Source organism: Oncorhynchus masou, chromosome 16 (genome assembly GCF_036934945.1).
Source record: "Oncorhynchus masou masou isolate Uvic2021 chromosome 16, UVic_Omas_1.1, whole genome shotgun sequence".
NCBI lineage: Eukaryota > Metazoa > Chordata > Actinopteri > Salmoniformes > Salmonidae > Oncorhynchus > Oncorhynchus masou.
In genome coordinates, this window is record NC_088227.1 from 20151841 (window position 1) to 20179592 (window position 27752).

The 27752-nt window shown below is 45.5% G+C and overlaps 1 protein-coding gene across 1 annotated transcript; it reads left to right on the forward strand.

The window, feature by feature from the left end:
* Positions 1–54: 54 nt before the first annotated feature.
* On the forward strand, positions 55–27752 carry ift172 (intraflagellar transport 172). Its single transcript, XM_064991094.1, has 47 exons — positions 55–249; positions 1158–1301; positions 1490–1602; positions 1710–1749; positions 1864–1929; positions 2047–2126; positions 2214–2301; positions 2464–2678; positions 2804–2927; positions 3096–3191; positions 3409–3570; positions 4019–4072; positions 4283–4386; positions 4756–4841; positions 6207–6319; positions 6621–6788; positions 7127–7263; positions 8045–8152; positions 9143–9227; positions 9727–9819; positions 9961–10038; positions 10182–10430; positions 11016–11094; positions 11303–11423; positions 12249–12393; positions 12633–12722; positions 12953–13050; positions 13739–13874; positions 14032–14148; positions 15309–15451; positions 15852–15945; positions 16196–16260; positions 16832–17012; positions 19453–19562; positions 20719–20848; positions 21050–21148; positions 21492–21601; positions 22354–22417; positions 23039–23125; positions 23236–23463; positions 23587–23703; positions 23794–23889; positions 24197–24256; positions 24571–24669; positions 24926–25079; positions 26415–26506; positions 26974–27752. Exons 1-47 carry the CDS (start codon positions 211–213, stop codon positions 27061–27063), a joined length of 5247 nt encoding a protein of 1748 aa, XP_064847166.1. The 5' UTR covers positions 55–210; the 3' UTR covers positions 27064–27752.

The following is a 27752-nucleotide window of genomic DNA, read 5'->3' on the forward strand; positions in this document are numbered from 1 at the left end:
TGCGTGCTGTCGTCAGACGTTTTTGGGTAACACGCCCACATACGTGCCAGACAACTGTAACCAGGGTGAACGGATGTTTTGAAAAATGTCTGCCTCCCTTATCAACTTAACCAATTCTAACGTTAGCTAACGTAAACAGCAGTAACTTCGGGATTATATTATAAAGACTACACATTACATCAGTTACATAGATTAGTATAGATTTCAACCATGCAACTAAAGCATCTGAAGACGCTTTTAACGCCCCAAGTAAGCTCGGCCATTTTACTACTACAGTAGCTAGTAACGTTAACCACCACAGCTAACGTTAGCTAACAAACTAGAATGCTTTGATGACTAACGTTAGCTTGCTGCTAGCTAGCCCTAGTATGCCTCAATGTGTTATGTACTGAATTTTCTACCCCCAGCTTCACCGTAAATGTATATATTGCTGCCACCAGCCCCACATTGAAAGTCAGTATTACAGGATAGCAGTCTCTTATTTTCCTGCATCAAACAGAAATCTCCACACTTAGTGCCTTTAGGTCTCCAACCTTGGCTATTGCTGTTATCTGTCCCTTCATCTCACAGCACTTTTCTCAACATGATCATGTCTTTCGGATGGTCTGGTGGCACACATGTGGTGCAGAGTATACTGTAACTTAGGCACAGTTACTTATTCAATTCCCACCTTAAAAGGGAACAGCATAGGTTTCTTCACCAGCGTCAATAATCCAGAGTAATACAGATGTGAAATGTATACAACTGGATCCCGATGAGATTCGGTTTCATGTGGCGATATCCAGATGAACAATGTCTTTGTGCGTCTGCATTGCTTGCTGTTTGGGGTTTTAGGCTGGGTTTCTGTATAGCACTTTGTGACATCTGCTGATGTAAAAAGGGCTTGATAAATACATTTGATTGATTGCTTGATATCTAGCAAGCCTCAGCAAGTGTCCTTAACTAGCTAGATAACTATTTTACTAACGTTAGCTAACTTATGTCCATTATTTTTCTTCAACTGAAGGTCCTAGAGGTCAGGGTGTGTAGACTTTTTGGTGTGTGTCCAGAGGCAGGATTGAAGAAAAACACTGCCAGGTTCACTAAGGTTACAGCTAGTTACCCGTGTGAAGTAACTATACTGACATAGTATCCAATTTGTTGTCCCTTTACCACAGGAGGGAGCTGCAAAAGTGACTTGTATGACATGGGCACCGAATAATGGCAAATTTGCTGTATGCACTGTGGACAGAGTGGTCTTACTGTACGATGAGCAAGGAGAGAAAAGAGATAAGTTCTCTACTAAGCCTGCAGACTCTAAGGTTAGTAGGCATCTCAGTTGTCAAGTTTGACCATCATGTAATCCTCTCATCAATGGTGTGTACATAACTTTTTGTCTGACCAGTTTGATACCGGAAGCTTTTCCCAGAAACACTCACACACGGCTTGCAACTGAATCTGGATTCTCGATAGAGTGATAAGGTTCTTGTGAAATGTATCTTCTTTGCAGTATGGAAAGAAGAGCTATGTTGTCAAGGCCATGGCATTTTCTCCTGACTCAACAAAAATTGCCATTGCCCAAACTGATAACATAATCTATGTCTACAAAATCGGAGAGGAATGGTAAGAATGCTTCTGGAATTTGTATTTAGGCTGGGTTTGGATTCACAGATGGCCCTCTCTACCATCTCTTTGTCTCAAGTGTGATGTTTCTTCTTTATTTCTCACAGGGGTGAGAAAAAGGTCATCTGCAACAAATTTGTACAGACAGTAAGTAATCACACATTTCTGGGATGAGATAGAACTATGTCCAAGCTCTCTTTTGAGTTACTTACCAAAATACAAAACGACAGTCAATTTAAAACCAATCTCATTGTGTTACAGAGTGCTCTGACTTGTTTGCTATGGCCAGCAGAACACGCTATCGTTTTTGGATTAGCGGAGGGAAAGGTAAGTAATTTACCCAATCAATGTTTTTTTACTACCAGTATTTTCAATAACAGGAAGTACTATGAGTTTTCAGAACATTGTGTTGGATCTTGATCAGTTTTGTTTGCTTCCTCCCAGGTTCGCCTTGCCAACACAAAAACAAACAAGTCCTCTACGGTCTACGGAACAGATTCCTATGTTGTCTCATTGACATCAAAGTATGTGCCTTTCTTTCTTTAAACCCTCTCATTCAAAGTTATAGTCTGATGTTGTAGCTCTAATTTGTACTCCTCTCTGTCTGCTAGTGTTTCTGGGAAGGGCATGCTCTCAGGCCATGCAGACGGGACTGTTGTAAGATATTTCTTTGATGACGAAGGCTCAGGAGAATCTCAGGTACTGTACCCAATACTGACATTAAATCATTTCAATGTGTCCCTTGGAATTTTCTCATAGTACTCCTTGGGTCAAACCTTTTGCTCTCACATTTCACTGTTAAAAAAACAAACATTTTATCAGGTAGATGCGTTGATGCATGTCTCTCCAATCTTTTTACAGGGCAAATTGTTGACCCACCCTTGCCCACCATATGCCTTGGCATGGGGCACCAATAGCATCATAGTGGCTGGATGTGACAAGAAGATAGTGGCCTATGGCAGGGAGGGTCACATCCAGCAGACTTTTGACTACAGCCGAGACCGCTCGGAGAAAGAGTTCACTGTGGCTGCCACCAGTCCCAGTGGACAGTCTGTGGTCATCGGCAGCTATGACCGGTCAGTCTTCATTTTGATACATCAGTATACAAGTAATAAGCATGATATTACAAACGTATCTTACATTGCTTGGAAGCAAGAAGTTCTGAGTGATAAACTGTTTTGTTCAAATTATATAATTTCAGATTGAGAGTCTTCAACTGGGGTCCTCGGAAAGGTGCATGGGACGAAGCATCCCCTAAAGAGATTCCAAACCTGTACACCATCACTGCATTGGCCTGGAAGAAGGATGGCTCACGCCTCTGTGCAGTGAGTAACCATACATGAACGAACACACCTGTTCGCAACAGTAATGAAATACTTGATTTAGCTCCCAGTACTGTAGAAAGTAGACTACACGTTGCCTTTCACAGCTTTTCGCAATTCTAACTTTTGTGACAGCTTCATAAACATGTTTTTGTCAATCCCTGTGTTCAGGGAACACTGTGTGGGGGTGTGGAACAGTTTGACTGCTGCCTACGGAGGAGCATCTACAAGAACAAATTTGAGATGACTTATGTGGGACTGAGTCAGGTACGTTGTGATATTCACCGCCTTCAATTCAGAACGATAGCGGGGCACTGCAGTTAATCTGACGGGGTGTGTTCAACTTGAGTCCTTGAGTTGTGGCTCAGAGACATGGTTGTATTGAGCTTCACTTATCATCACACCACCCTCCCAACAGTTCTTTGTCACTTATTTCCTTGCGGGTTTGAGGCTCTGACTTACTAACTGAACAATGTGTCTCCAGGTGATTGTAAAGAACCTGTCTACAGGGATGCGGGTGGTGCTGAAGTCCCACTACGGCTATGAGATAGATGAGGTGAAGATCATGGGGAAGGACCGCTATCTGGTGGGCCACACTTCTGATACCCTGCTACTGGGAGACCTGGCCTCCAACAAGCTCAGTGAGGTATGATGGTCTGGCCATTCACAAAACCTTTACTCTGCTAGTTCAGGTAATTCTTTCTCTACCTGCTCATGTGTGTGGTATACAGACTTGAATTTCAAGTGAGCCGTTGGAAGAATCAAGACACTAAGTGCAAGAGATGTCCCCTCCTCTGTGCGAATATTCTTCCATATTGTCTGTGGCACAGTGAGAAACAAATTTCTCTATTAGAAGTTCCAAGGACTTGTTTTAAAAGTTCGAGGGCTGTCACGGTTCGGTGTGCTAATCCCTGTTTAACGGAGAATTCTCAAAGAGCCTTCACTGGAGCTGGAGTGCTGCTGTCGAAAATGACAGACATACGCGATAACAGGCTGCAGTATGTATGTGTGTGTGATGGAGTGTAAAGCAGGAAGTGACGCCCACCGCACTTCGCCCCGGGTAAACAAAGACCCCTCTGCCGTTCTTTTTTCAGGTTGCATGGCAAGGCTCCGGGGGGAATGAAAAATTCTTCTTTGAAAATGAAACGGTACGATTCCATTCTTCTGTCCCTGTTTAGCCTTGTCTGCAGTTTATGTGCTGTAGTGAGGAGTTTTCAGGTTCTGCAATCCCAACTTATGAATAATAAAATACACGTCATGTCCCTGTTAACTGCCTGTCATTGCTTCTTGAACATAGGATTTCCGAATTCTCTCCTAATGGTAGGGAGTCAGCTGCTGACTGTGATGTGTTGTGTCAGGTGTGTATGGTTTTCAACGCTGGAGAGCTGACGCTGGTGGAGTACGGCAGCAACGACATCCTGGGATCAGTGAGAACTGAGTTCATGAACCCACATCTCATCAGGTTGGCTTTCACTCATTCTCCTCGTACTGCATATATTTATAGCATATTATATTATAGAAAGCAGTTGCATTTTCTAACGTCACTGAGACGTTGTTTGCTTGTCTTCTACTGTTATGTCAAGAATGGTCACTAGGTGGTAGTGTTGAGCTTTTGTTTGCACATGACAGTCGGGCGTAACTTTGAAAGCATGAGAAGGGTAAGCGTTTTGCATGCAGCTGTCAAGTCCATTTTCAGTGCACACAGTTAGCCGTTACAAATCCATCCTAATGTATTCAGGCTGTCAAGATTGTCAGATTGGAGATATTTCTGTGCTCATGTTTGGATGTTCAGTTTTAACATTCCCCCTCTGCTTACTGTCTGCATCTCTAGTGTTCGTCTCAATGAGAGGAAACAGAGGGGGGTTGAAGGCAACAAAAAGTTAGCTTACCTGATTGACATCAAGACCATTGCCATTGGTAAGTGTGTGTGTGTCATGTCATGAATGTGTGTGATGCAGAGTCTATGCTCCTTGAGATGGTTAACCGAGGACACGAAAACATGACTTCTGTGCTGCAGAAGGGTTGTCTTCTGGTCAAGGTCAAGCCAAGGTTATGACTCTGGTGCTTGTTGACTACAGCTTTTATTCTCAGGCCTTTAGTTTTTCCAGAAATGTAAAATCGTGTCATGTGTTTTTATCTAGGCTATTACCATCTAGTGAAGGAATTTGCATCCAGAGTGACCGTGTGAAGTAATTGCTAAATATTTTAACTAAAAGTGTCGATCACCTTCACTCCAAGGCCAAGTTCCAGCCCAGCCCTCCCATCCATTCTTATTTGCAGATAAAGAGAGTCTAACACATAAAGACGCTGACCTGCCCTTTTTGTGATGGATGATACCCATTCATGTAAAGGAAGGCAGGCGCTGCTCCGAGCGACTTGGTCCCCACATTGCTAGGTATTGATTAGGTAAACGACTGTTTGATTTTAGCGGGCCCACCCCATCCCTCTCTTACCCCACTCCTCCCCTCTCTCCCCTGGGGCAACTTAAGACGCTAGCGCCTGTGAGGGCCGGTAGAGAATGATGCTGAGACAAACAGGCCGCTTCCAGATAACGGGCCTTTCAATTAGGCGCTGACCCCATGGTGGGCGGGGTGGTGGACGGCGGTGTAGAGTCTAAAGCACGGCCCAAGCCCAGACCCCGCCACAGTGCAGGGCTGAGCTGAGCGCCATCTGCCCAAGCCCTGTCCACTTCCTGTGCTAATTAAGTCCAGGCATGTCCTTCTGTCGCTGCCGAACAGTTTTTTTGTTCAGGTGGTGAAAATGAGAAACAACCTCCATCCAATTTATTTCTCCCCTTTCAATGACAGGAGCAGTTTCTCTCTTTTTTTGTCGCTTCTCCCCTCCCTCCCTCCCTCTCCCCTCCCTCTTTCCTTCCTTCCCTCCCTCGCTCTGAAAGTGTAAATTGGAAAATGCTTTTTTAGCTTCTCCGAAGCTTGATTACAGAATAAAAGGAGAAGCGATGCCAGACCTCTCTGTCACATGATCCATTAGAGAATCATAGATGTTTGTCAGAGTGGATGTATACTACTGTGAACATTGACATATTCATATGGCATCATGGCTTTGTTCTGTAGGCCCCTCACTTACAACATACCGTTTTATCTCTTGTCTCTAGCAGATATATAGATATATAATGTGGCTTTAAACACGATACACCACCTAGTAGTACAAACTCTGGAGTTGAGAATGTTTTCCTTCTCGGTCTCTCAATGCCACCAGTCATTGATTGCTGCTACGACCTCGAGGCACAGCTCAGGTAATCTCTCTCCCTCCCACTCACAGTGGATCTGGCCGGCGGATACAACCTGGGAACCATCAACCACGACTCCAAGATTGACTGGCTGGAGCTCAATGAGACGGGGCGCAAGCTACTCTTCAGGGACAAGAAGCTGCGGGTGAGGCAGCAGCAGCTCAAAGTAACGGGCTGCCTCGAGCTATGCCTGTTTGATGTGCTCGCCCTGGGCAAAGGATGCCAAGCATTTTAATTGGGAATCCCTTTGGGAGCTTTTGACTGAAAAGTAACTCATTGTACTCAGATGTTTCGCTATGGTTTAGAATTTGTTGTCGAGGACCCAGTAGAGCTGAAATTCTGGTTTTGAAAGGTGCATTACTGCTCGGATTTGAGTTTATTTGAGTAACAGACCTGCTTCTCTCTCTCTCTCTCTCCCTCTATCTCTCCATCTCTCTATCTCTCAGCTCCACCTGTATGACATAGAAAGCAGTGTTAAGACCACAGTGTTGAGCTTCTGCTCCTACGTGCAGTGGGTACCTGGCAGTGACGTGGTGGTGAGCCAGAACAGAGGCAACCTGTGTGTGTGGTACAACATCGACAGCCCAGAGAGAGCCACCATGTTCCCCCTCAGGGTGAGGGCAGGGGGGGGGGTCCGGCCAGCTCATATGCTACTGGCAGGGCTAACGTTAGTCACCGTGTGGCTGAACTACTGAGCTGACTACTTTCTGTTTATAGACCTTGAAGTTTAATACCCAATGTGACCGACTGTGTGTCGCTCTTCTTTTTCACCCCCCAGCCGCTCAGAAACATTCATTTAGTAATGCCTGTGTTCTTATTGTCCTCCTCTGTCTTGACGAACCTTTGATTAAGTCTCTGAGTGCAGTGAAAGGCACACAGTGTAATTATCTCCTAGCAGGTAGAACTATAAGGGCTGAGAATAGGGCTGATTTGGCCTCTCTGTTTTCCACAGGGGGATGTGGTGGATCTGGAGAGGTCCAATGGTAAGACAGAGGTGATTGTGACTGAGGGGGTCAACACTGTGTCCTACACCTTGGACGAGGGCCTTATCGAGTTTGGAACAGCTATTGACGATGGCGACTATTATAGGTAAGTATCTACCTTGTAAGAATGCAGTGGGTCTTTCGGAATGCACAAAAGGGGCAGCTTACAATGTATTACAATTCTAGTTGCTGAACTGTTTTTTTGATTAGATCCCTAATTGTGCAACATCCAGGGTGGAATTAATGTGGGTTTAGAATGCAACTATTTTGGTCCGCATTCCACACTCAATGCCGCCTATTTGAAGTGCATGTAGTCTATTTTGACAACTGCCACTTTTCTTCTTCAAAGAGGGGCTTAGGTGGTGGGGTCGTGGCAATGGGTGCTGTCGACCCCTTTCTGAGCGGCTGAATTTTGTAGAAAATTTTACAAGCCACCATCTTGACACTGTAGAGAAATGTGTGCATTTCAGAACATTTCATACAATGAATTCTATTCATTTGGCCATGGCTAATACTGTGTTATCTTGCTCAGACATACTCACAAAATGAATACTGCTATATTCATTGTTTTGGGAATCTTAAATTCTCCCTGACAATGTAGCTTTTATTTTGGTGATTGTTAGTTCTCAAAGATTATATTATATTATATATATATATTTCTGTCCCGAAAATTTAATTGTACACCGTTTGGACATAGGAGGACCGAAAAAATGCTAAGGCAGAAAAATCCCTGTGTTCAAACTGTCACCCTATAGCTGCAAAAAAAGAGGGTTGTTTTTCTGTTGAATCTGTTTTTTCTAGTTACACTTTGTTGCTCTCTCCTGCTGTGAGCTGTCCCTGTGGATGGTCCTGCTGTGTGACTCACGTGTGTGTGTGTGTTCCCTCAGAGCTACAGCGTTCCTGGAGACTCTGGAGATGTCCTCGGAGACGGAGGCCATGTGGAAAACTCTGAGCAAACTGTCTCTGGAGGCCCGCCAGCTCCACATTGCAGAGAGGTCAGCACAACGGGGGACCACTGGCATACTGCATCCCTCATGCCTCAACATACACATACACACACTCCACTCATGCCTCAACATACACTCCACTCATGCCTCAACATACACATACACACACTCCATTCATGCCTCAACATACACATACACACACTCCACTCATGCCTCAACATACACATACACACAATCCACTCATATCGTCATGCGTGTCCCCAAGGGGGCTCGGTAAGACCTAAACAACAGCACCGTTAGGCTTATCTTCTAATACAATCCTTTCTCTCGCTCTCTCTCCGTTTTAACTCGTGAAAAGTGACTCGCCTCCCGTGAAGACGTTTAGCCTGGAGCAGCCTCCTCAGTGTTTTTATCTGAGCTATTGCGTACGTGACGGGGGGGACGGGGGGGGGGTAGTACAGCGCTAAGCAGTTCGCCCAGAACTGAGAGTACTCTGTGTCACGTTGAAAGATGTGTCCCTGGCTAGAAAAAGCTACCTCTCTCTCAATAGGACTCACTTAACTTACTCTGGTTGTGCTTACTTAAGCTTTTGTGATTTTTTTTTTTCTTCTTTGTCTCGCTTTTTCTGCAGGGTGAAAGTTAGATTTGACTGTAGCATGGCATCAGTAACGCAGCGGCCGTTCCTGATGTATGGGGGTTGATTTACATAAATCATGCAGAGGGGGAAAAAAAAGGTTTTGTCTGCAGAGGAGAATGTAAATGAAGGAGGGTAGGTAGCTAAAAAGAGATGCTCCTCTTTTGATTGCGAACGCAGCTTATTAGTGTGATGCAACTTCCCCGAAAAGCTGGTGATACAGATACGGCCTAAGTTGGAAAGCCGTTGAAATGTTCACCCAGGCGCTGTAGCATGGCTAAAGGCTGTCGATAGAACGCCCTTGGTGTTTGTTTTAGAGGTTATGTCAAGAGTTTTTTTTGTCTGTACACATTTGTTTTTGCTGCGCCCTCAGTGTGCCTTAAGTTGTCTTGTGTGTTTTTTAGGTGCTTCGCTGCCTTGGGGGATGTCTCCAAAGCTCGCTTTCTGAACCAGACGAACAACATCGCTGACCAAGTCTCAAAGGAATACGTACGTACTGTAGTGTGTTGGTCTGTCATGCATCGCCAGTCCACACCTCCCTTCATAACTGGCAGTAGATATACTGAGTAGTGTTGGAGGCTCTAGTTTGGGTCCATCGTTATCCAGGCCCTGAGTTGGAGGCAATCCAATCCAGGTGTCCCATCTGGGGCCACGGGGCTCAGCCCTGGGTGTCTGTTGGGGCCCCTGTGTGGGTCTCTCTGCCCCCTGGAGCATGGACACATTGGCACCCCTGCCAGCACAGCTGCTCCCTGACTGGCCATGCCAGTCAATCCATCCATTACATCACTCTGCTCCACTGGGCTATTAAACTCCATTAATGCTAATCACACACATGCATGCCCACACACGCACCCCCAGCACCTGTTTACCATTGTTGAATGCAGGGCGCCCTGCCCCAGTCTGCTAGAAAGGACATGCTATTCTCTGTAGCCTTTCAGAAACATGTTGAAGTTGATCTTATGTGACACTTGCCTTGTCTAATCTCCAGGGTGGTGATGGTACCGAGTTCTACCAAGTCAAAGCACGCCTCGCCATGCTGGACAAGAACTACAAACTGGCTGAGATGTACTATATGGAGCAGGTAGGAGGGTGTAACTTGAATGTTGGAATGTCTGTCTAACACTATACAACTCAGTGAAGCGTTTGGTCTGTAGGGAAAGCTTGAAGAGCCTCCCCAGTCTCACCGGGATGTGTGTCGATGTGTTGTGTGACCGCTCTGTAGAATGCCATTGATGAGGTGATGGAGATGTATCAGGAGCTTCACATGTGGGACGACTGCATCGCTGTGGCTGAGTCCAAGGTAAACAAACACTGAGAGACTGTACTACCCGCACACGGCATTGTTATTTTATCAGCTATCTGCAAAACAATTACTAATAATAACAGAGCTTTTCCCCCATGAAACTGTGCAACATAGCCCTTATTGAAGGAGTGTCTTCCCAGGGCCACCCAGAGCTGGACAACCTGCGTCACAGCTACTACCAGTGGCTGATGGAGACCAACCAGGATGAGAAGGCCGGCGAGGTCAAGGAGGGGGAGGAGGACTTCACGGGCGCCATCAACCTCTACCTCAAGGCGGGCCTACCGGCCAAGGCCGCCCGGTTGGCTATGAGCCGCGAGGAGCTGGTCACCAACTCTGACGTCATCAACAGGATCGCGGCTGCCCTCATCAAGGGAGAGTTCTATGAGAGGGTGGGTGTCATGACTGCTGCAAAATCACACCGCGAACTCGGCGGCTGTTGTTACACGAGGCTTCTTCAAGACGAGTATCGTGTCCAGTGACAGAGTAAAAGTCTTAATGGAATGAGGTGAAAGGTTGCTTAGATCCCGCCATGCGCTCCTGATGGAGAGGCCCAGAGCGACTCGGAGTGATTGTCTCGCAATGTGATTTGTGTGTGATAGAGAAGTTGGTTTGTCTCTGTTAAGGCAGGTGAAGTTGGTGCAGAGAGAGACAGATGTGTTCTAGCTCAGTGTCTCTGTGTACAGCGTGAACCTTTGTTTCCTGCCTGTGTCTCTGTGGTGGATGACTCCTCTCCTCAGAACCGATGTCAGGGAAATTGTATGTCTGTCTTAATAAAGGATTTGTCTGGGAGGATGTTAGTCGGCCTTCTGTTTTTCTCTCGGTCTGCTCTTTTTCTCTTGCTCTCTCTCCCCACTCTGTTTCTTTCTTTTTCTGATCTTGAACCATCTGGTTATGGACCAGAGGCGCTGTAAGTGACTTAATGAGAGGGAGGAAGTTGAGTTGAACTAAGTAACTTTCCTCTCTCCCGTGATCAGGCAGGAGATCTGTTTGAGAAGATCAGGAACAACCAGAGGGCTCTGGACTGCTACCGCAAGGGTAACGCCTTCAGGAAAGGTAGGCCTGACACAGCACTGAGGGTGAATATAAGAATGAATATCGCCAGTGTGTAGTGGTTAGGACGAAACCATTCATACAGTATGTATTAGTTATTTCATTAATAGCCCAGTCATTATGTTGTTGACTGAGTTGGATATGAGTTTGGAGAATAAATTGTGAACTGTATTGACGTTAATGTAACTGTGACGTCTTTCCCTGATCGGAGCTGTGGAACTGGCTCGTGTTGCCTTCCCGGCTGACGTGGTGAAACTGGAGGAGGCCTGGGGAGATTACCTGGTCCAGCAGAAACAACTGGACGCGGCCATCAACCACTATATAGAGGCTGGGTGAGTCAGCGCTGCTGGCTGCCCATCACGTACTACAAGGAGGGAGGGAGGAAGAGAGGTGTAGAGGGAGTGATAGAGTGACGGATAGAGATGAAAGGAGTTGGGAGGCAGGAGGAGGTGGTGTGAGGGGTTTGTTTATAGTGAAGTGAATGATTCATTTCCTGTGTAATCAAATGGAGGTGTTGTTCTTTAGGCAGCGCAGGGCTCCAGTCCCGAGGGCAGGCTGCTTTAGATAGCACACTGGATGCTCATTGGATGACTGGCCCTCTGGTAATACTGTGGTGGTCTGACTGACTGGCATAATGGGCCTCGCTAAAGCTCCATCCCCTACTAATCACTTACTGCTGGGAATCAACACAGGAATCAACTGAAAAAATAACCAATAAATGTGGTTTGACAGGATTGTAACATTGAGTCTTAATTGCCATTCTAGTCTTAATTGCTCCCTGGTTGGGCTGGACATAGCCTATTAGTTGTTCCAAGTGGATGAATAAAGTTGCTTTGTATTGTATTCTTTGATTAGTTCTATGTCCTTTGATGGTGCAAACGCCTCCTCTCGCCCTCTCCTCTACCCCCCTCTTCTCCTCTCCTCTATCCCCCTCTTCTCATTTCCTCTACCCCCTCTTCTCTCCTCTACCCCCCTCTTCTCCTCTCTTCTACCCCCCACTTCTCTTCTCCTCTCCTCTACCCCCTCTTCTCCTCTCCTTTACCCCCTCTTCTCCTCTCCTCTACCCCCTCTTCTCCTCTCTTTTACCCCCCTCTTCTCCTCTCCTCTACCCCCCTCTTCTCCTCTCCTCTACCCCCCTCTTCTCCTCACTATCGTAGCTGTTCCTCGAAAGCCATCGAGGCTGCCATAGGGGCTCGCCAGTGGAAGAAGGCGGTCCATATCCTGGAGTTACAGGAAGACCGGTCAGGAGGGAAGTACTACCTGAAGATAGCCCAGTACTACGCCTCCATCCAGGAGTACGAGGTAAGAGGAGGGAGGGAAGGAGAGAAACGCAGCCTTATTCCGGCTGTTCTGATGAGTCAGGGGCCTTGCAACGTGGCAGCTGGCGACGCCTGCTTATTTCAGACCTGACTCCCTGCTGCCTCTGTGCTGCATGTTTGCATAAATTAATTAAAGTATTGATGCATTACTTACTTTGAGAGCTGGAATGCACATAAAGGAATGTACAGTATGTCTCGCTCTCTCTCTCTGTGCGAACCCAGGTTGCAGAGCCCCTGTTTGTGAAGGGAGACCACATCAAAGATGCCATCGATATGTACACGGTGGCTGGGAGGTGGGAGCAGGCTCATAAGGTATGCATCCTCCTCAATGTCCCGTCTTATCATCTGGCTCGCCCAGCTTAAAATGGCAGGCAGTTGATTGTAACAGGATACACTTCTGTGCTTTCTGTGTTTAGCTGTGACAGGCCTGTGTGTTCTTTTAAAGTGGGATGTTATGCACAGTGAATTGGAATGACAATCACAGTGAGTTAAAGTGACGCTTGGTACGGTGTCCATGCACACTCACACACATTGTGTCCTAGCTGGCAGCGAAATGTATGACCCCAGAGGACGTGTCGACTCTGTACATCAGCCGAGCCCAGGACCTGGAGGGAGAGGGGAAATACAAGGAGGCGGAAAGGTAACCTGTCTCTTTCTTTCTACCTCATCTCTTCCTCCCCACTCTTCTTCTTTTCCTCTCTCTCTCCATCCTCTATCATTCATTACCCTCCTCTGTTTTCAACCCGTATCGACCAAAACCCTGCTGCCAAATTAATTATGGATTTTATCACGGGCAAAGTTTGCTGACATTGGGCTACAGGGGCCTGATTTAACAGTCACTTTATCCAGAACATTGTCTGTTGCAGTTCAGGTCAAGGTTCTACTGCAACAAATTGACAAACAAAAGTGTTCAATTGCTGTGCATTGATAGCAAATTGGACTTTAATAAGATGCCCTGGCTGCGTTGTGTCTGAAACATAATCATTACACCTAACTGAACAACCCCTCTCGCCCTCTAAAGGAGCCTGTGCCTTTCCATATTAGACAGAGTCATCTCCCTCACACGCTGCCAGCCTGCCACAAAGACGGTGTGTCACCACGTGCCCCCAACTCTGTGTCATCCCAATACCTGTCTATTTTATTGATCTCTACTGTGACAAATGTGGAGCAGAATTCATCATCAGCAAAGGGCAACTTCATTTTGTGATGAGAAGTTTATATTTTCTGCTCGTGCTTAATTTGCGGTTAATGTAATCCGAGATTAAGAATGACTCCATTTTAGTGCAGAGCAATGCAATCAACTGTGTATGTGACTGGAATATTCGCAGGCTGTTTGCGACAGTGGAGGAGCCGGACCTGGCCATCACCATGTATAAGAAGAACAAGATGTTTGACGACGTGATTCGACTGGTGGCCAAACATCACCCAGACCTGCTGTCTGAGACTCACCTGCACCTGGCCAAGGTCGGCGATAGGGGGCGTTGTCGAAAGAAAAAACATAAATATCATATTGGTATCAATTTGAAAAATATCTTATGAGAGGGACTCGATGTGGTTTAAATTAGCCAGGATAATTAGTTTGTCAGGTTACTGAGTCTGCGTTGTCTAATATTTATTCCAGGAGTTGGAGACAGAGTCCAGGTTTTCAGAAGCGGAGTACCACTATATGGAGGGCCAGGAGTGGAAGGGTGCAGTCAACATGTACCGTGTCAACGACATGTGGGAGGAGGCGTACAGGGTACGTGTCCACGTTAGAGCTTGACCGATATGTTTTTTTTGTGTGTGTGTGTGTGTGTGTGTGTAACGATATATCGGTCGGGCTCTAGCCCACATCATGAGTTGTCTTTCGTCTCTCTCTGAGAGTCCCTGAGATAGTGAGTGTCTGTGAACAGCAGGACAGTGTGACAGTGTGATTATGACACCCCTGGCTTGGCCTGTAATGCCGTATCGAGGACAGTGGTCTGTGCGAACACAGCAGCACAGGATGGACGTGTTACACTGCAATACCTCTCACTGCCTACAGGCCTCCTAACACTCTCTGTAAAAACATCACCACCTGGCTGCAACTCTGCTACTTCGGCTTCCTCCTTTCTGGCCCTCCACTATACTGTAGAGGCACATACACTGAGTGTACAAAAACTAAGGAACACCTTCCTAAAATTGAGTTGCACCCCTTTTTCTCCTCAGAACAGCCTCAATTTGTCAAGGCAGGGACTCTACAAGGTTCCGAAAGTGTTTCACAGGGATGCTGGCCCATGTTGACTCCAATGCTTCCGACGGTTGTGTTAAGTTGGCTGGATGTCCTTTGGGTGGTGGACCGCTCTTTAAACACACGGGACACTGTTGAACTTGAAAAACCTAGCAGCATTGCAGTTCTTGAAACGCTCAAACTGGTGCGCCTGGCACCTACTACCATACCCTGTTCAATGGCACTTAAATATTTGGTCTTGCCTATTCACCCTGATTGGCACACATACACAATCCATGTCTCAATTGTCTCAAGGCTTAAAAATCCTTCTTTAACCTGTCTCCTCCCCTTCATTTACACTGATGGAAGTGGACGTAACAAGTGACGTCAATAAGGCATCATAGCTTTCACCTGGTCAGTCTATGTCATGGAAAGAGCTCCTAAAAGTTCCTAATGTTTTAAACACGCACACCCTCTTTTAATTAACACTCAGTTGCACATCCATTTATTAAGAGCTTCACTACAAAAATGCCATTCATCTTGCTCTCTCTACAGCGATCTCCTCTCTCACAGTTTCTCTCTCCTTCACTCTGTCTCTCCCCTATTTGGCTCGCTCCCTGCTCTCAGCATGTGCAGTGAGCGACACGTGAGGCGGTTGATGGTATGAATCTGTTGTTCCTAATCCTCTTCCCCTCCTACGTGTGTGGCAGGTGGCGAAGAGCCACGGGGGAGCCAGTGCCCACAAGCAGGTGGCCTACCTGTGGGCCAAGAGTCTGGGAGGGGAGGCTGCCGTCAAACTGCTCAACAAGTTCGGTCTGTTGGAGACCGCCATCGACTTTGCAGCAGACAACTGGTGAGCAGATCAATGCACTGGACTGCACTTTACTGTACTGCCTGGAAACCCATGCTCTTCAATATTGCTTTCATGTTTACGAGGTGATTAGGAATGTCCCTGTAGTCAAGTGTCCATCTCTGGGAGGTACTTGAAGTATCTGATGTATTTGTTCTCTGATTGACTCAGTATGAAGCCTATGCAATAGCTTGAAATGTTCATCTACACAGAATTTGAAAATGTCTTTATTTTTGCTTTTATTGTGGTGTTTTACTCATAGTCTGAAGCATTGAATTCTATAGGCATAAGCTGTTGAAGACCTTCCCCATTCATTCCTAGGACTCAGTATTGATGAAGCTGCTGTACCTCTGTGACCTTGACTAGGGAACTGGTTTTGACCTTTCTCTCGTCCTCCTCCCAGCGCCTTTGACTTTGCCTTTGAGCTGGCTCGTCTCTCCACCAAGAACAAGATCCCTGAGATCCACCTGAAAAACGCCATGATGCTGGAGGATGAGGTAACATATATATATATACACACACACACCACTTCCAACTCCTCCTCAAAATCCCAGTCACACACTCATAGTCATTCAAGGTTACTCTGCAGCTTGCATCGTCTCAAAGATTCAAAAATATTTACTCCGTTGCCTGCCCAAATTTGGGTCTGAGCGCAGTGTTTCTCCCTTCTCCAGCCATTAAATGTCACGCATGCATTATTAATCCCTCCACCACCGAGCACTGAGCCGTGATGTTTCATTTTTCAAGGGCAAGTTCGCCGAAGCCGAGTCGGAGTTCATCAAAGCGGGGAAGCCAAAAGAGGCAGTGTTGATGTAAGTGTATCAGGAGCTTTTCTCTTGTGGCGTTGGCATGTGTCCCCTACAGAAGTCAAAGCTTCAAGCCTCCCTGAGTCGACTTCAAACGGAGCGCTGGTGCCAGCACAGCTCTTGCCTCTTCCCCTTCAGAACTTCCCCTCACTTCTCTGTACATTGGTTATAGACCACCTATTAAGTGAGTGTGAGATGATGTGGTGGTGCAGGCAGACAGGTGTGGTTGGAGGGGAGCTCAACTCTCACACAGGTAGCAGAGGAACTGGAGCCCTGTCACCGAGACTGTTTGATGTCTGCTTCCTGGAGAGGGGTGGGGGTGTATAGGCTGGGAGAGAACTGTACTCTATACTGTAGACAGACCTACAGTATGACAGGGCTACTGGAAGATCACAACATTAGTGTTTTTAGTGGCATATCGTCTGGCTAATATAAACTGGAGTTGGAGCCCTTTAATCTGTGAATAACAAGTATTTCAGAGAGTGTTTGCTGTCTGCAATCTGATAAACAAAATGTTGAACTTGAACCTGCAACAACACGAGGGAGGTTAAATCACAGCCCGGTGTGTCCCTTACAGGTACGTCCATAACCAGGACTGGGTTGGAGCCCAGAGGGTGGCGGAGGCCAACGACCCTGACAGTGTATCAGACGTGCTGGTGGGCCAGGCCAAGTTCTGCTTCGAACAGAAGGACTTCCAGAAGGCTGAGGCCTTCCTCCTCAGGGCTCAGAGGCCAGAGCTGGCCATCAAGTACTACAAAGTAAGAGACTGGCTGTTTCTCAATATGCGTTACCGTGCTCCGATCACGCATATTAGAACACGGAACGGCAAGTTTCAACTGAAAATATTACCAGGATTGTTGAATTGTTGTAACCACTTAAAAACCGCCACAAAATGTATTGCAAACAATGGTGGCTGGTTTTGAGCTGAAGCGAGCGAAAATCTTCTCTGGCTTCGGAAGGAAAAGTTGCCTACTCACATCTTATATGCTGCCTGACAATATTTGATCTCGACACATTTAATTAATACATGCTCTGTTCATTTCGACATGTTAAAACTACCTACAATGTCCACTGTAGCATGGGAGTGCGCAGTACTTCTCAAATGTACATTTTTATGCATTCTACTAAACAGTCTCCATATAGACGTCCATAAAAAAAAGTGTTTTACTGGTACTGAGGGACCTTCAGACACCTGTGGGCGACCTAGAGCAAAACAACCTACATGTACAGTGCCTTCGGGAAGTATTCAGAACCCTTGACCTTTTCCACATTTTGTTACATTACAGCCTTATTCTAAAATGGATTAAATAAAAAAAGTTCCTCAGTAATTTACATACAGTACCCATGGAGTCCACCTGTGATAAATTCAATTGATTGGACATGATTTGGAAAGGCACACACCTGTCTATAAGATCCAACAGTTGACAGTGCATGTCAGAGCAAAAAACAAGTAATGAGGTCGAAGGAATTGTCCGTAGAGCTCCAAGACAGGATTGTGTCGAGGCACAGATCTGGGGAAGGGTACCAAAACATTTCTGCAGCATTGAAGGTCCCCAAGAACACAGTGGCCTCCACCATTCTTAAATGGAAGAAGTTTGGAACCACCAAGACTCTTCCTAGAGTTGGCCGCCCGGCCAAACTTAGCAATCGAGAGAGAAGGGCCTTGGTCAAGGAGGTGACCAAAAACCTGAAGGTCACTCTGACAGAGCTCCAGAGATCCTCTGTGGATATGGGAGAACCTTCCAGAAGGACAACCATCTCTGCAGCATTCCACCAACAAGGCCTTTATGGTAGAGTGGCCAGACAGAAGCCACTCCTCAGTAAAAGGCACATGACAGACTGCCTGGATTTCTCTGGTCTGATGAAACCAAGATTGAACTCTTTGGCCTGAATACCAAGCATCACGTCTGGAGGAAGGCTGGCACCATCCAGTTTTTCAGCAGCAGGAACTGGGAGACAATTCAGGATTGAGACAAAGATGAACGGAGCAAAGTACAGAGAGATCCTTGATGAAAGCCTGCTCCAGAGTGATCAAGACCTCAGACTGGGGCGAAGGTTCACCTTCCAACAGGACAACGACCCTAAGCACACAGCCAACTCAACGCACTAGTGGCTTCGGGACAAGTCTCTGAATGTCTTTGAGTGGCCCAGCCAGAACCTGGACTTGAACACAATCAAACATCTCTGGAGAGACCTGAAAATAGCTGTGCAGCAACGCACCCCTTCTAACCTAACCTAACTTGGAGGGTCTGCAGAGAAGAATGGGAGAAACTCCCCAAATACTGGTGTTGCCAAGCTGTCGCGTCATAGCCAAGAAGACTGCTGTAATCGCTGCCAAAGGTGCTTCAACAAAGTACTGAGTAAAGGGTCTGAATTCTTATGTAAATGTAATATTTCCGTTTTTTTTCTTCTAAAAACCCTGTTTTTCACTTTATCATTATGGGGTATTGTGTGTAGATTGATGATTTAATTTAATAATGTTTAGAATAAGGCTGTAACGTAACAAAATGTGGAACAGGTCCAGGGCTCTGAGTACTTTCTGAAGGCACTGTACGTGTTTGGGAGAGTCTCACCTTTCCACAGAGGGTCATATTAGCGAGTAGCCCAAAGTGTTGGGACGCTACAGGCAGAAGTTGGTAGATCGGCTGTACCGACTTCAGACGAGTCCCAAGACGCTCGTAGAGCAAAACAGAGAAATCCATGTTGTTCGTCTTTCTATAGAGGGGTCATAATAGTTTGTAGGCCAACCTGATGACTTTGTGCGAAGACCGATTTTCGTGATGTCTCATGGTCTGACAAACACCGCTCTAGCTTTGTCACCTTTCACTACAGCTGCGGAAGTGCAACATCGGCAGATACGGGGGATTGAGAAGCGTCCAGTGGAACTAAACAAATATCTCTAGTTTAAACTGACAGATTTTTATGGGAATTAATGTGTTATGTTAATAAAATTTCCGCGGAGACACGGACATCGACTCTAGAGTTTTTTTTCAATCAGAAGGTTCATAATCTAGTTAATTCACCATTCCCTGTGTTCTGCTATCTGGTGGTAGCTTTACAGAGAACACTACAGGTTAAACAGAATACTGCGCTCCGCAATGTTTTCATTCCATAATTCACACTGGTTGTTTTGCTGGATGTGCTTTGCAGAGTTTGGTGCCCCCCGGGTACTTGAGTGTTGTTGTTTTGTTGTCTCAGGACGCGGAGATGTGGAGTGATGCCATGCGGATCTGTAAAGAGTACCTCCCCAACAAACTGAGCGTCCTCCAAGAGGAGTACGAGAAGGAGGCTGCCAAGAAGGGTTCCCGGTGAGCAAAACACACAATAACACCTGTGTTTTTTTTTACATCACATGTTCCTGGTTATTTTAACGTTTTAATAACTCTGTTCTTGGTCTTGGAGAGGCAGAGAAAATGTGTCTCAATGTTACATGTTAAACGAGAAGGAGAAGAAAGAAAGGTCTATGTACACACTGTTGTGATGTGGTCTGTTATTAATCTAGATGCTCATTGGGTCGGTGCGTTATTAAAACATGGCATCTTTTTATCCTAAATTAAATCCATAATGAGCAGCTAATTAGAGTGCAGACACGCAGCGCCTCTATCCGTCTCCAACCATCATTTCCCTGCTTTTAATGACTTGTGGGAAAACATCAAAGGCATGTCAAAAGGACAGGGGAAAAAAGGAAAGTAGGACATTTATTTTGCACAGTCTTCAGTTCAGGCCCCAATTGAGAGTAATTCGGCCCTCTTGTACTGTCAGTCATGCTCAATTGAGAGCCAGAACTCTCGAACACATGTTGCCTTTCACTCTGACTCTTGTCTCTGTCTTTAACATCACAAGGGTTGGGTTTGTAGCGCAGTGGATGAGAGATCTAAGATTTTAACGGGGTGAGTCTGTGTGCAGGGCACTGTGTAGAGCAGGGATGTCAAAGAGACTGCCAACAAGGGGGTCCAATTGGGGGGTGAAAACAAACTCAATATACTTTAAAATGACTAACACCAAACCGAAACGGTGTATAAATGATAATGGACCTACGTTCATACGGTTTCCTGAAAAATGTCCAGCTCGCTAATAATCACTGAAATGAAAACTAGACAGTCAGGGAGCATTAAAAAAAGATGGATAGAGGACCATTTTTTGCACGTTTTGACAGCGAGAAAACTTAACACATTTTCAGTGCGGCCATCCGGACCTCGATGAAGACCGAATGTGGCCCCGGGGGGCAAAATGTCTTGTATTTGCCTTCACAGTAGTGTTTTAGAATACTTCCTTAACTTTAACATCAACAGACATGTACAGTTTTATTTCTGTTCTTAGAATGGGCTTCCAAGTCTTTCATTCCAGCTCTGTTATTCCCTACACATCCATCTGGTCCCTCGGTTGCTTAACAATGCAGCTCAGTTATAGTTAATTCATAGTGCCAAGGTTCTGTGTCTGTGTGTGTTCTGTGTGTGTGTGCAGAGGGGTTGAAGGCATGGTGGAGCAGGCCAAGGAATGGGAGCTGTCTGGGGAGTACGCCCGGGCTGTGGAGTGTTACCTCAAGGTCAAGGACTCCACCAACGGGCCCCTTATGGAGAAGTGCTGGATGAAGGTGCTCAAAAGAACTCCACGACTGGCAATGAATGTCACTATAACCTAACCCACACGTGCTGTCCTTACAAACCGACTGGTGTATGACACAAGCCTCTATCTGTGGCCTTGGATGACTGTCGTGCCATGTGATGTTCCCTGTGTGTTTCTGTGACCCAGAGTGGAGTGCCTCATTGTTTCCTGTGTATGTGACCTCCCATAGGCTGCTGAGTTGGCCATCAAGTTCTTGACCCAGGAGAGAGCTGTGGATGTCATCCACTCTGTGGGCCCTCGCCTCACCCAGCTCAGGAAGTACAGCGCTGTAAGTCACCACACACTTCCTGCTGTTGATCCCTCAATACTAACAGGCTTTTGATATTGATTATTTAGTGTTATTTTGTAAATGCATGATTTTAGGCTGCTGTATGTCAACAGGTATGTGACATTTTATTGGAAAAAAGGCTTTTTAGAAAGTATATTATTATTGAGTGTAGCAGACAGGTATCCAACCAATGATTTTGTAGACAGGACCCCAGCGATGGTTTTGGTGCGAGTGTGTTGATTGAAAAAAAGTCTTCCCAAAACCAAGGCGTCCATGTTTTATGCCTCGTCTCTGGCGTCCTTCAAGAAATCTTTTGAGATTCCAAATGTTTTATTTTCCTCAGGCGGCTGAGCTGTACCTCAACCTGGACCTCATTAAGGAAGCCATAGATGCATTCATTGAGGGAGAAGAATGGAACAAAGCCAAGAGAGTGGCCAAGGAGCTGGATCCAAGGTGAGCCTGTCGGCCAGGCCCACCACTACGGCTCTGCCTGGTCGCCCCTAACAACAAGCCTAGCCGGCTAGAATACCTCATCTGTCATTAGGCTACAGAAAGAGAAAACACACAGAGGCCTCACAGGCACCCGTCAGCTGTTGCTGCCTCTTGAAAACAACACAAGGCCTAGGACAGAAGTAGCTCCAGACCTCCAGTTAATGAATGGGATGAGATTGCTGTTTCATCTATTCTGTATGTTACATTATAGTCATTTAGGATCTTATCCAGACTGAATGACAATAGCTAACTTTGCAATGGTTTAGTTATTTATTGTACATTTTGTTGAAGCCTATTCGATTAGACAATGTGATTGCGAAATTCACACGGCTGTTGTCATGCTTGACTTAGCCTTGTCTCAACATCCCTGCTTGCTCCCACTTATTACTGTGATGCCAGTCTCATTATGCTGCTTTAGTACAGTGCATTTGTGTTGTGATTTGTCTATCTGGGGGACTATTACATGGTTGCATTGCTTCCGTCATCCTACATAACGGAGGATCATTTACTTTCCTTCTACATTGTGTGTCTGTCCTAACGGCTCTGTCTGTTGGAGGCTTGAAACACTCAAAACATTCAACTCTGGCTGAAAATTATAGTCCTTATCATATACTGTAGCTGTTTTATTTGATTCTTGATTGTTTTGCCGTTTTCAAGCGCTTTGAGATGAAGTTAAATACCTTTTTTTTTTTAATCGTAATATATTCGTGTAGGTTTGAAGATTATGTGGACCAGCGATACAAAGAACACTTGAAAAACCAAGGCCAAGCAGATTCGGTAAGTAGCTACAACTGAACGATAATACGTATCGCAAATAATAAGCCGATTTCTCAGTCGTGCTTAGCAAGTACAGTATAACTTACAATATCCATTTTTTTAGGAATAAGCTTGTGATTTTTGCGGTGGTGTACTGTTAAGACGTTGTATCATGCCACAGCGTATGCCCACCTCTAATTCCTCAACTCTCCCTGCCTCGTCCTGCTCTGCCCCCCTACTGTTGGTAGGAGATCATTGAGATGGTGGCTTATATTCCATCCACTCAGAAATCAGAGCTGAATAACAAACTGGATCCACAGTCCTTGTTCTCTTTGTTTTGCCACATCAATGTGGCTCAGTAGCACTGATGTCTCTAGTTGAATAAGGAAGTCTGCCTGCTGAAAAGAGAATGGCATATTCCGAGGGACTGTGCATATTGTCTACATAATGCACCAAGACTTCATAATGTGGGTGTTTGTAACCATCAGGCTGGTTTTGAGACGTGTTTCAAAGTTTCAGAAAGCAGACTATTACAAGGCTTCATACCATTACCTTATAAAACTACCAAATGTCCTTCTGTAGTAGTGTTTCTAGATAAGTGTATACTCTTAACCACTAAATGGTGATCTTCTCTGGTTTTAGCTGGTAGGAGTGGATGTCATGGCAGCTCTGGACATGTATGCTGAGAGAGGCCAATGGGAGAAGTGCATAGAGACGGCTTCCAAACAAGTACTGTGTCTACCGTCAACACTCCTCCTTTTAGTTTAATTGTCTTTCATCCTTTTCGCTGTATCTTCAGTTTCATTCCCTTACTGTTTTTATTTCTGTAATATTTGTAGAGTTACAAAATCCTCCACAAGTATGTGGCCCTGTACGCCACCCACCTGATCAAAGAGGGCCATGCAGAAAAGGCCCTGAATCTGTACGCCCAGCACGGAGCCCCAGCCAACCCACAGAATTTCAACATCTACAAGAGGATGTTCCTGGACCTGCTGAACCTGCTGGGTAGAGACAGCGCTGAGTCCTTCCGCATGTGGGCTGACCTGAGAGACGTCATGCTTCTGCTGGTGAGTACAGGACCAGAGAGCGACAGGGGACTATAGTGACAGTATCTGGTCACAGTGTATAATGACCATATTTGATGTGTATGGGTCCTTTTTTCATGGTCTCGCTGTCTAATCTGTTTGCAGTGTGAGAACCTGACCAAGTCTTCAGATGCCAACTCTCCTGCCCACGAAGAATTTGAGCAGATGCTGCTGATCTCTCACTACTACGCCATGCGATCCGCTGCCAACGGGGTTGACCTGGTATACATACTGTACTCATCTTTTATTTTACTCCGCCTGTTTTTGTATAGTATTAGCTGTGGTACACACTCACATCCCCCATCACTCCAGGTCAGCGTGGCTGCCAAGCTGTCCATTTCCCTGCTGCGCCACACGGAGCTCATCCCAGCTGACAAGGCCTTCTACGAGGCAGGCATGGCTGCCAGGGTAAGATAACTGCTCATATGAGCCTCAGCCAATCACGGGAAGCAGAGAGGGGCTTGGGGGGGTTGGTGTTGCTAGCCCCATGGGAAATATTCGGCTCAATGTCCCCTGAGTCTGTCTGTGCTCCAGGTAGACCCATTGGAGGGGTTATGAATAATTTTGTGCATAAACTGCATTGTGAAGTAGCCTATCGTTCCACGTTCAAAATGAAATTATTTGTGGAAATGTAAAATCAGTTTTTTTCAACTTCATTATTGGCATTTAGTTGTGAATGTCAGGTTGATGATGATAAATGTGATTCTCTCTACAGGCTTTGGGCTGGGAGAACATGGCCTTTATTTTCCTCAACCGCTTCCTGGATCTGTCTGATGTGAGTCTCCACCCAACTTTACCTGAGGGGGTTTCACCTCAGCGTTAACTGAGGGGGTTTCACCTCAGCGTTAACTGAGGGGGTTTCACCTCAGCTTTACCTAGAGCTGCAGACTATTTCATTGAGCATAAAATCTTCACAAGTAGCTTATATGATCTATAGCAATATAGATTTCATCATAACAACAGTGGTATGAGTAACTATCCCACATCACATTTTTGCTTTATCCATTGTGTTTTAATTAGATTGTTTGAAGAAGAGTTAGTGAGTGAATGCTGTCTTGGTGCCTGTTGTCTGTGTTGTGGTGTTTCCAGGGGATAGAGGAAGGAAACTTAGATACTCTGGACCACTCTGATTTCCAAGACACTGACATCCCCTTCGAGGTTCCTTTCCCTGCTAAGCTACACGTCACTGTAAGGCACAAATAGATTTTTTGCTGTGTCATTATAATGTCTTATAGCATGACAGGTCTGAAATGTTGTGGTCATGTGACTGCCCTGTGCCTGTGTTAGTTTGATAGCTCTATATCACTGTGTGGTTATGTTGTTGGCTTTGCTATGTAACTATATAATGACTGTGTGTAATGATGCTGTACTGGGACTATCCTGTGACAATAGGCTGTGATTGTATTATTATGAGGCTGCTGTTGATCTTGTTGTCGTGTCCCAGGATGCCCAGCGTGAGGAGATCCGTGACTGGGTGTTGACGGTGTCCATGGACCAGCGGGTGGAGCAGGTGCTGCCCAAAGACGAAAGAGACACCTACGAAGCCTCTTTACTGGCAGCAAACACGGGCATCCGCTCCCTGCCCTGCGTCATCACAGGTAGGTGGGAGAACCCCCCCCTACAGAGCACCTTACCCTCTCCTGTCTCTATTGCATTACCCTGGTGTCTGGGACTGTACCATATCTACTCCAGGGGCGTGAAAAGTCTTGGTGGGTTTGTATGAGGTGGCAATTACTGGAGAGTCTTTTACCTTGGATAATTATTTCATAATTGCCATGTTATTACTGTTATTTGCTTGCATTCACATGGTTTCATATGAACATATGTGGTTCTTCAACCTAACTAGTTGATGGGAGGTGAGAGTGTATACTGTACTGGTAGTCAGAGCAGAGGTGCTGTCCAGGGTGCTGACTCCTGCTTGCTCAGAGGAGGCCTGCGCCTAACCTAAATGACAGAGTGAAAAGAAGGAAGCCTGTACAGAATACAAATATTCCAAAACATGCATCCTGTTTGCAGCAATGCACTAAAGTAAAACTGCAAAAAAATGTAGGTAAGAAATTCACTTTTTGTCCTGAATAAAACATGTTATGTTTGGGGCAAATCCAACACAACACATCACTGAGTACCACTATTCATATTTTTAAGCATTGTGGTGGCGGCATCATGTTATGGGTGTGCTTGTCATCGGCAAGGGTGTTTTTTTAGGATAAAAATAATCGTAATAGAGCTAAACACAGGCAAAATCCTAGAGGGAAACCTGGTTCAGTCTGCATTCCAACAAACACTGAAAGACAAATTCACCTTTCAGCAGGACAATAACCTAAAACACAAGGCCAAATCTACACTGGAGTTGGTTACCAAGACGACATGGAATGTTCCTCCGTGGTCTGATTACAGTTTTGACTTCAATGGGCTTAAATCTGTGGCAAGACTTGAAAATGGCCGTCTAGAAATTATCAACAACCAACTTGACAGAGCTTGAAGAATTTATTTCAATAATAATGTGCAAATATTGTTCAATCCAGGTGTCCAAAGCTCTTAGAGACTTACCCAGAAAGACTCACAACTGTAATCACTGCCAAAAGTTATTCTAACATGTATTGAAATAGCAGAACATGTATTGAAAAAAATATTTCATCCATTTTGAATTCAGGCTGTAACATAACAAAATGTGGAGTAAGTGAAGGGGTATGAATACTTTCTGAAGGCAGTGTCACTGACAAGACACAGTGGCGTATAACCGCTAGTTTACAGTACAGAGATGCAGTGCTATCCAGAGATACAGGGACAGACTGGTCTCCCACAACACCCAGAGGAGTGTGTTGTGTTCATGGAGGCAGTTAACAGACCCACGTACGATGGCAGATCTGTTAATTGGTTGACTATTAATATGAATGCAATCATAATGAAAGCTCTCTCTCTATGCAACCCAGGCTATCCGGTCCTGCGGAATAAGATTGAGTTCAAAGGACCTGGCAAGGCAGCAAACAAGGATGACTGGAATAAATTCATAATGGCCACAAAAGTAAGGAGTTTTTTTAATGTTAGCTCTGGAGTCTACATAACTGTGCTTGTTACCTGCTCTGCTGATTTAGCTGCTCGTCCATCAGCCCTTAACCGCATGAAACACTTGGTTTGATTTATTATGAATCCACATTTTTGATCATGGGCACTCACACAGGTTTAGAATGTTACACTGTGTAGAGTAGGGTCTTAGGGGCCAGAGATCGGCCCATTTCATTTCAGTGTGTTTCATCATCCTTCCTGTGTGTGATTTGGATTGCGGAAGTGTGATTAGTTAAATGGACTAATTTCCACAAACAGAGATTTAAAGACCCACTTTTTGCATGTATGCCTGCTCGCATGTACACAGAGGCACAAATAGCGCACGCACACATACACACACTCACACACATACAGTCTTCCTTGTGGTTCCCTGTATGTGTGTGATCTGATATGTGATTAGCTGGTCTGTGTGTGTCCTCCTCCCAGACCACTCACAGCCCGGAGTGCCAGGATGTGCTGAAGTTTGTGAGTCAGTGGTGTGGAGGGCTCCCCGCTTCCGGCTTCTCCTTCCACTGACAGGACCAGGCTGCTGAAAACGTCATCTCCGCCCAGTGTACCACACACCAGCGTACCCAACACTAACAGTAACTTACCATCTGCTCAGAGCCACCGCCTTCTCTGAATTATTGAATCCATCCTCACTCCTCTCCATCTCCATCTCGGGTTTGGTTTTAGTGTTAAACAGTTCACATTATTCCATAACGATAGACTGATATGAGATGACCTGCTGTGTTACTGCTTCATTCATTTCTACAGTGCTGACATCAGCGCAGTCCGTACCGGCCTCCCATTGGTTACTTAGCCCCTGGTGCCAGGTTCCTGTGTCTATATCATTCAGCAGAAAAGTCCTCCTCTCTTCTTTGTGACCTTTGTGATGTGTGTATCTATGTTTTGAGTTTTTCATTCCCATTTTCTCTTATGCTCCTGGTAGTGTAGGAGAAATGGGGTAGGCTACAATCAACGTGTGTGTTTCTATTTAGTTGAGAGACTTTAAAGATGCCTTTACGCTTAAGGTGATGTATCTTCATAATCAGAAGTGCTGTTATCTGTAATTAATGTTCTTTGTTCTGTGTTTCTGGATGATAGGAGAATTTATCATAATGCACTTTAGAATTCTGTATTGGCTTTATGTATTGTTGGTTTATATGCAGTTTTGAATGTATTTCATATGTTGGAAATATAGTTAAATAAAAAAATATTCTGAA